General features: G+C 57.2%; 1 protein-coding gene across 7 annotated transcripts; it reads right to left on the reverse strand.

Moving 5' to 3' along the window:
• Positions 1 to 2670: 2670 nt before the first annotated feature.
• On the reverse strand, positions 2671 to 8735 carry Fgf8 (fibroblast growth factor 8). 7 transcript variants are annotated; one of them, XM_036169059.1, is made up of 6 exons: positions 8487 to 8735; positions 8350 to 8386; positions 7730 to 7816; positions 7320 to 7500; positions 3974 to 4080; positions 2671 to 3163 (listed from the first exon to the last, which is right to left on the reverse strand). In XM_036169059.1, the coding sequence occupies exons 1-6, from the start codon at positions 8516 to 8518 to the stop codon at positions 2873 to 2875; spliced, it is 735 nt and encodes a 244-aa protein (XP_036024952.1). In that variant the 5' UTR covers positions 8519 to 8735; the 3' UTR covers positions 2671 to 2872. The 7 variants fall into 7 exon arrangements, with proteins under 7 accessions (XP_036024952.1, XP_036024969.1, XP_036024977.1 ...); XM_036169067.1 differs by having other exon boundaries at positions 2709 to 3163; positions 7320 to 7467; XM_036169033.1 differs by having other exon boundaries at positions 2873 to 3163; positions 7320 to 7467; positions 8158 to 8386; positions 8487 to 8518.
• Between the last annotated feature and the right edge of the window lie 426 nt (positions 8736 to 9161).

The raw sequence follows: 9161 nt of genomic DNA on the forward strand, positions 1-9161 counted from the left end.
GTTGCTGTGGGAGGAGAGAGTGCTCATTCCTTCTTCAGTCAAGACCTGGGCTGGGTCTTTGATGGCTTTGAAATGAAAGAAAGTTTCTGAGGTGAGGGGTCCAGCCTCTACCTGCTGAGGACGGGCCACCAAGCTGGGCTTCTCCCTGTGGAAGCTGTCACTGTCACTGTGGGGGCATCATGGGAGCACACTAAAGACACAATGTTTCAGAGGCACATGGAGAAGCATCTGGAGTTCAAGGCTAGGGGGCTACACCAGGCTGATGCTAGCCCAGGTTACATGAAACCCCATTTAAAAAAAAACAAACGTGCATGTGAAAAAAAGACGCATCAAGGTCTCTTCCGGGTGGAATGGAAAGACCTTGTGTGTAACTAACTAACCTGGCCACATCCACCCCTCAGTGATAATGGCGCATGGTTAAGCCTCCACACAGTTCCTATAGCTGACCCAGGGGCAGAGCGGTCCGCCTTTTGGCTGAGCACAGCCCAGTCCTACTCCCCTTTCTGGGCCTTGCCGCAGCTCCCTGCTTGTTTTCCCCAGAATAAATGGCTGAGCATATTGGGCCGGCAATAACCCCTTGAAATCAGTTGCTATCACAGTTAACAACCAGTTTGGCTTCAGTTCAGGCTGTTAACTATCAAACCACTAAGTGTGGTAATGATTGATTCTTGGCCAGTTGCAGCTTGAGTGGGCTGTAAAACCCCATTAGTGAGTGCTCTGTCGAGGCAACAACTCAAAGATAAACAAATTGGTGGGTGCTCCAGCCTGGCTTCATCCCACTGCTCTGTGCTCAGCTCCCATGGGTCCCTGGCCTGGGGGAAGGCTTCAGACAGCCTCAGCGGATTCCCCTCTGCCCAGCTCTCTGGCCTCTCCCTGGCAAGGCAGGTCTGACCCCCTTAAGTGCTCACCTCTTCTACCTACATGCAAACACAGCTCTGTTCCAGCGGTACCTCTGAAGACTCAGGTGCTCCTAGCCCAGAGGCTTGAGGCTTAGCTTTGGCCTAGCCACCGACCACCCTTGGCCCAGCCAGGCCTCACTTTGTAGCCAGGATCACAGGCTGACATTCCATCATCCCCTAGACTCCCTCCCACCCCATGGCTTTCCCCAGGAATTGCTCTCAAACAAATGAAATGTGGGTAATTACTGGGCTGGGGGCTGGACAGACGACCGTGCAGATGAAAGCGTTTCCTGGACGGTCTCTTCATTTGCATGGCATCAGAAGCTGCTCAGAAGGTGTGACTTTTCCCACAGTGAGACCCCCAGCTCCTCGCACAATAAAGCCAGGCTGCTCACCCAGAATTAATTAAAGGGGGAGGGGAGCAGAGGACGGGGCACCAGGAGCTGGACAGGCTGCAAGAGAGCTAGCTGGAGCCCCTTCTCCATACCCCCCCCCGCCCCCCGCCCCAGTGTCTGTGCACCTGAAAGACCACACTCTATCCAGAGGCCTTCTCTCTTCTCTGCAGGCCTTGGGATGAGGTAGACAGGGACTGAGGACCCCAGCCTCTGTTTCCACTGAGGTTTGGCAATCCTGATCCACCTGGAAAGGCTGAGCCTGGGACAGAGGCTACAATTCTAGAATGCCCCCATGGCAGCCTTTGGCTGCCCCAACCCCATGCCAAGTGAGATGTCAAAAAGAGCCCCCAGGGAAGAAGTTTCCAGATTGTCCTAGTAGCTGGGCTATAGGAGCAGCCAGGATGGAAGGCCTGTCATGAAGAGTGGGCAAGCTCTGGGCACAGGAGTCCTGCTTCTGAACCTCCTTCAGTATGACACGATGCTTATCCCCAAAGCCTCCTCCTCCTCCTGTCCATGCCTGGCTCTTCTTTCTGAAGACCCAGGACCCCCACGTTGGCCTCTTCCTGAACAACCGTGCCCTAGGCTTTTCAGCACCTGAGCCTGGCACTTTGACAGCTCTGGCCTGGATCTCCCAAAGTGAACTTTGTTCCGCATCACAACAGTCAACACCAGCCTTGGCAGCCACCCCTCCACACACACACACCACCTCCCTAACATCTTGGACATTGGGCAGCAGCTCTGTTTCAGTTTGGGGGTCAGATGCTATAGACTGTGACCAGTTCTACAGTCTCTGACTAGGGCCAACCACAGAGGGCTCCAGCCCCTTCTTCATTTTGGCCCTGGGCTTGGAAAGTGTTAGCAGAGCAAGGTGGTCCTCATTTGAGAACTCCAAGGCCAGCTGAGAATCTTTCCATTTTTTCTTCCCTATTCTGTCTTCCCCACAATATCCCTCCCGGGGAGTAAAGGAGAAAGCTGGCAAGCAGGAGGCCCTTAGACGGAGGGTGGCCTTGGACCTGCCGTTGGGACATCACCGTAGGAAGGGGCTATGCCTGGCGTGACTCATTCTCCAACACACATTTCTAATATACAAGTTAAATAAACATTTCAGTCATTTAATAGTAACTAGTACACAACCACCCCCACTGACACCACCCCTAAGAGATTGACCTAGGCCGAATCTTTTGCTCCCTGCCCCTGCCTGGGGTACAGAGTGGCCCTGACTGGTCTGGCCAGGTGCCCTGCCAGTGCTGAGACCTCAGGAGAAAGTCTGCCAGACTAGCCTTCCACCCACCCTAGGGAGCACCCGCCCCCCCAACCCAGTCTCAGGTCAGCAAGGGGCTTTCCCGAGAGCTAAGAAGACAAGACACCACAGCCAGTGGAATACAAAAATAGAGCCTCTCTTTTGTTAAAAAACAAAAACAAAAAAACCCAACAGCAAACAATATCCACAACTAGAAGGCAGCTCCCCAGCTCCTCCCCTTCCGTGCGGCCGGCCGATCTCTCGCTGGAGTCCGCTGCCGGCGGCGGGCGGGCGGGCGGACTGGCGGGCGGGCGGGCGGGGAGGGGCCGGGAGGACGCCTATCGGGGCTCCGGGGCCCAAGTCCTCTGGCTGCCCCGCAGGCTGCGCGTGAAGGGCGGGTAGTTGAGGAACTCGAAGCGCAGACTCTGCTCGGTGGTGTGGTGGCCCCGCGGCAGCCGCTTCATGAAGTGCACCTCGCGCTGGTGCTGGCGCGTCTTGGAGCCCTTGCGGGGCCGGCCCTTGCGGGTAAAGGCCATGTACCAGCCTTCGTACTTGGCGTTCTGCAGCGCCGTGTAGTTATTCTCCAGCACGATCTCGGTGAACACGCAGTCCTTGCCTTTGCCGTTGCTCTGCAGGTAGTTGGGGAGGGGGGAGCAGACGCCGTGTTACGGAGCCTCCCTCCATGTGAGACAGAGGGCCAGCGGCCCCAGACAGCAGGTGGGCACCCCAGCAGATGGCGAGGGGAGCCCGAGCCCGGCCCCACCCCCTACCCGGGCACCCGCTCTCTAATCCCTCACAACCCGCAGCCCACCCGGCAACTTCCTGTCCTCCTGGGCAGCAGTGACACATGGCTGTCTACAGAGGGGCTGGGCCCGAGGCGGAGGGGCCCAAAGCCTGCCTGTTCTGGCCTACTGCCCACCAGTCTGGCCCCGGCTGCCCGCCTTTCTCCACCTGCCCCCCTCAGCATCTCCGGACTCAGGATCAGCCCCCAGGACAGCCACCCTATGCGGGGGAGGGGAGGCCTGGGAGGGACTCTGAGGCCCAAGCCCTGAAGCCTAGAGCAGGGAGCTTGAGGCTGGAGAGGAGCCGTGACTAATGGGGCCATTTCAGAGCTAGGCCGAGGGGCTGGGCCTGCGGCTTACTGAACATTCCAAATGCTGGTACCATGTAATTGGACATAATAGCAAAGCAATTTAGCGATTTGTTAAAAAGATATATGGAATTTGCCATCACCACCCCCAACCCTCTTCCTTCTTCATCTGCATAGGTTTTCCTCTCTCTGGCTTTTTACTTCTCTCTTTCTCCTCCATCTAATCATTAGACAAACCCTAAGGTAACCAAGGTACCATGTCTCTCCACTCACCTTGTTAAAGTGTACTAGAGAGGCTCGGTCAGTCCACACCACCTCCTCAAGCCCCACTTCCCTTCTGGAACCTCACCTTGGCAATTAGCTTCCCCTTCTTGTTCATGCAGATGTAGAGACCTGTCTCTGCTCCCCGGACTCGAACTCTGCTTCCAAAAGTATCCGTCTCCACAATGAGCTTTGCTGTAGAGAAGTTATGGGATGGTCACTAAATCTGTGACCTCTGTGTTCCACAGCTTTCCCCCCGTGGGCTGGCCCAAGGCTGTGTCCTATCCCTGGAACAAATACTCCAAGGGCTAGGAACAGAAAACCCGGACTCTAGCCCCAGCCCACTTGTGGATACTCTGGGCAGCCCTAAGAAAGATCAACTTTCTTTTCAGGGCCTGAGACTCTGGACTTGTAAAGGGGCTGGGACAGACCGCGGTTTACAAGCTGAGTTTCATAGACCTATTTGGATACATCAAATTGAGAATCCTGAATCTCCATTCCTTCAGCCCTCTTTTCATGCTAGAAGCCAATATTATTAGGTTGAGGTACCAAGGAAAATTTCATCTATGTAGATTCCATAGCTAACTTGAGAGATCTCTGAATATCTTTCCGACTCAGCATATCATGAGCTCATGCCCCACAGATTATTAAGAACATCTGGGAAGAGTGATGACCTCCCACCATGAGGCTAAAGGTAAAAATGCCCTGTTCTGTTCCTGCCCTTCAGCTCTAGCAGCCCTGGCCATCCTCCACCCCTTGGGCAGCCCTGCTCTTCAAGAAGTGACAGGGAGGGGCTGGAGAGAATGCTCAGCACACTCTTGTAGAGGACAGGAGTTCAGTTCTCAAGCCCCACAGAGTGTTACTCCCAACTGCCTGCAACTCCAGCTCTGGAGAACCCAACACCCTCTGCTGACCTCGGTGGGCACCTGCACACACACACATGCACTATCAGGAGAGTGCACACACACACACACACACACACACACACACACACACACACTCCTTTTGGAATAAGACTTCGAAGAGGAGGTGGCATTTCTCCCAGCACTGTGCTTTCACAGACTGCTTTCTGGAACCAGACACCAGGGGGATCTTGCCCCTTTCCACCGGCTTCCCATTCATCAGAGCCCAGCTCGAACATGTAGACACCAACAACTCAATTGTCTTTACTCTCAGCCTTCACTACAGCTGGGCTTCTTAGGCACTGGCCAAATGCTTTCAGAGGTGATATAAGCCTGGGGCTGAATTCTGTGCCCTTCTCTACTTCCTGCTCCCGTGGACAGCCACCTTGCCTGAGAGGCCGGTTCTGATCACCTCTTTAGGTAATTGCTCTCTTTGAGACTGTTCCCAAGAAGAGAGGGAGGGCTGAATGAGATGATAGGACAGAAGGCTGGATCTCCTGCCCTCCCTACCACACAGCCCAGCCTTATCCCTCCTTGAGAAAGCCTGCATGTGTCTCTCTAAAACCAATACCAAGGGTGGGGGCACAGGGGTTGTCAATGAAGTCTTCACATTGCCTAGTCTCTTCCACTCCCTCTCTTCACATAGGTGCAAAGGTGGGACCCAGAAGTCCCCAGTCTGTGCCCAGGTCAGCTGGGGAATGCAACTCTTTACCTCTCCTGCTCACCTCTCCTTTCAGACCTAGGCAATCTATCTGTTCATTCCTCTCATGCCTACTTGGCAGAGCAAGAAGAGGTGCTTCACAGCCAGGGAAGGACGCAGGCTAGGGAAGGGATGAGAGGACCCTGCTCTGAAGATTCTAGTCCAGCATCACATGACAGTGGGTACTTCTGCCCCTTCTTGGGACCTCTCCACCACTCTCCCAGTCTATATACTTTGTCTCCGTTTTTGGAGCCCCAGATCCAAAAGTCTGCCTTGCAGGCAGAGACCCAGGAACCCTGGAAGCCTCCTCTGAGTCGGAGGGAAGTGAGTGGGCATCAATTCCTTCAATGCCAGCTATGTTTCCCCTTCCCACCCCAAAACCCAAGGATGCTAGGCCATTTGCTCCAGCAGAGTAAACTCTGGAGGGGCCAGCCATTCTTTCCCTTTTCTTGTTGGGAAGCTGAGAAGGGCAGCAAGCAGCCAATTTGGAGGGACAAAGGGCCTGAAGGCCGGCTCTGCCAGCCCAGCGGGGGAGCTCGGCCACCAGGCAGGCTGCCCCCCACCCCCACCCAAAGAGCCCCCACTCTCCTCCGATCGATCTGGGGAGTCTGGCCATGCAGTTTACAGCGGCTTTCCCAACCAGGCTTTTGGAAAGCTTAACATTTTCAAACCTATTCTTCCACCCCAGTGACAGATTTATCCCAGGAAAATTATGTCTCCTCCTCCAGCTTTGAAGGGAAGTCAGCTACGTCGATGTTGAAAAAATGCAGCGAGACATACTCGATCCCCCAAACTGGCTCGAGAAGAGGAGAAAGTATTCAGGAAATGTTCAAAAGGTGAAAGCAAGAAGACTTTTAATCGCTCTGCCAGACGCAGGGGTCTCTCCAGAGAGTCCTAGGGAACAATCTTTAGCCTCTTTTTTTTAACATTTACAGACTTGCAGCTCCTTTCAAACTACATCTGAAAAAAAAAAAAGGCCTGCTTCTTTTTCTGTTTTATATCATTCGTTTTTCTTCTTAGCTCTTAAAATGCCTCACCTTTTTATTACATTTTGATAGAGTCTTCCTCCCTCCTTTCATGCTTGTTTAAGTTGTCATTATTTAAAGGTTTTTAAACTCACAATAATCGCTCTCTATCTAAAAACAACGCCTGCCACCCAGAGGGTTTGCCTTCCTTGTGGTACCATCCAGGACTCTGGAAATGGGCCCCATCTCAAGACAGGAATATTGAAAGTTTTGGAAATCAATCAGTTCTCAGCCCCTGCCCCAGGAGCTCCCTGTACTCAGCAGCCCTACGGGGAGCCGCCAGCCTACTCAGCCCCCTGGGGTGTCCGAAACTGGAGCCGGGAGTCTAACTTCCAGGCCTAGCCTCGGTGTGCAATTGACCCGCTTGATCAGTTAGCATCATTCGCCTTTTCTGAGCCGAGCAAACTGCGGCTTCTCTACCTTCTTTCCCCACACTCTGCTTTTGTGGGCCCTGGCGACATATCCTCTTTCAAGAACTTCCCTTAAATCTGAGCCCCCTCCCCTGAACCCTCTGCCTCCACCTGCAGCTGGAAAGAGGTGTCCGAAGGGGGGAGGCTGTAAGGGAGACTCCTGGATTCATTCATTGGAGGAGCAGGGAAGAGAGGGCACCTGTGGGCCACATCCTCCCCAGGGTACTTTCCCCACCATCCTCTCCAGCTGACCCTCAAGACGCCTTTTTGCCTTAACTCCTTCGCCTCTCAGCTGGGGAGCTCGCAGGCCTCCCTGGCCACTGCAGCCTAGAGCTGGCGGGGAGCGGCGAGGTCCACAGCTGCCTTTCCTCTCCAGAGTCCGGGGAATGCGCCTTACCGAAGGGGTCTCCGTCTTCTGCCATGGCGTTGATGCGCTTGTTGGCCAGGACCTGCACGTGCTTCCCGCTGGTGCGGCTGTAGAGCTGGTAGGTCCGGATGAGGCGGCGGCTGAGCTGATCCGTCACCAGGCTCTGCTCCCTCACATGCTGTGTAAAATTAGGTGAGGACTGAACAGTTACCTTTAGGAAATTGAAAAATACACAGCACGCCATTATAATGCTACTCCGCCCAGGGGTCCCGAGTGGTCCCCACTGCCCTTGTACACCCACCTCCCGCCGCTCCAGGCAGCCAGCAGGGGCTGGGGGCATCCCCCCAACATGCTGGCTCAGGCCACCAACCCCCGCGGGGAAGTCTCGCAGACCCAGCCCAGGATGGATAAACCCGGGATGAGGGAGAATCTGGACCCACCTGTTGGGAAACACCCTGGGGCTCCCGGCCAGCTCGGAGCAGGGAAGCGGGCTCCCTGCCCAGCGCAGGCCCCCCGCCCGGGCCTTCCTAGAGGAGCAGGGTGCTTTTAAGTAGCGAGGCAACGCTACCCGACCCGTGACATTTATAAAGACAAATTTAAGGAGCAAATGTTGAGAGTGCAAAGGGCCTAGACTAACACGATCGTTGGCCGAAACCGGCCACAAGTCTCCCCAGAGAGCAGCGGAGAGGATCTTCGCAGCAACTACACCCCAACTTCCCCTGACAAGGAACCCCCGCCGGCTCCAGCTCCCGCCTTTCCTAGGAGGCCGGGTGTGGCTACAGGTAAAGTTCCCATCCACCCGACCTGGCTGGCACGCGTTTGAGCCTCGCTGGGCTCAAGACCCTGGGGTTCTAGTCTGTCCACTCACTCGCTGTGTGACTTTAGGCAGGACACTGTCTCTCTGTTCCTTAGATCCCTCCTCAGGGTAGTTTGGGGCTGGATTTGTAAGGTTCTTTCCAGCCCTGCTGCGCTGGCCGAAGGGTCGGTCCTCGTGTCCCTGCCCGACAGTGTCAGCTGGGTCCCCCGCGCCCGGCCCCCGCCTCTGCGCAGCGCTCCTTACCTGGGCTTGGAGGCAGAGAACCAGCAAGTGCAACAGCCTGTGGGAGACAAAAGCGGGCAGGAGAGAGGCGCGGGGTGAGCGGAGAGGGCGCGCCGGGCGCGGGCCGACGGGGACGCGGGGGCGACCGCGGTACTCACAGGCAGCTCAGCGCGGAGCGGGGGCTGCCCATGGCGCGCGGCCCCGGGAGCACCGAGAGCCCGGGCGGGGTCACGCCGTCCCACGGGAGGCCGCGGGGGGGACGAGCCGAAGGGGCGGAGGCCGAGGAAGGTCGAGGTGCGGGAGCCCAGCGACGACGCGGACGCGGCTCGGCGGGTCCCGTGGAATGTCGTGCTCACCGCGCGCGCTGATCCGCTCTGCGCCGCTGCCCGAGCCGGTGGCCGCTGGCTGCTCAGGAGCCGGAGCAGGCGGTAGGGTAACGGGCCTGCGGGGTGGGTGGGGAGGTGGGGAGGGAGGGGGAGGGCAGGGGCGGGGGGCGCCGCACCGGCCGCGAGGGGGGAGCGCGGGCGGGCGGGCGGCCGGAGCCCGCACCCCCGGCTGGGCGCTGGGGCCGGGTCGCCGCCCGGGGCGGGGGGCGGGGCGGCCCGGGGCGGGGCGGCGGGCAGGGCAGGGATTGGGGGGTCTGGCCCAGGGGAGGGGTCTGGGGGGGGCCCGCGGGAGGGGCGGGGGCGGCTGGTATGGGCGCCTCCCACTACCCTTGCCTGTCTCCTCGAGCGTTCCTGGGGCGGGATGGCCCAGGGATGGGGGCGCGCCTGGGACAGGGTGTTTGGAGGGGTCTGGTGCGCTTGAGTCGGGCAAGGCTGTTTCTCCGCGTG

Source organism: Onychomys torridus, chromosome 1, assembly GCF_903995425.1.
Source record: "Onychomys torridus chromosome 1, mOncTor1.1, whole genome shotgun sequence".
In the NCBI taxonomy this organism is placed as follows: domain Eukaryota; kingdom Metazoa; phylum Chordata; class Mammalia; order Rodentia; family Cricetidae; genus Onychomys; species Onychomys torridus.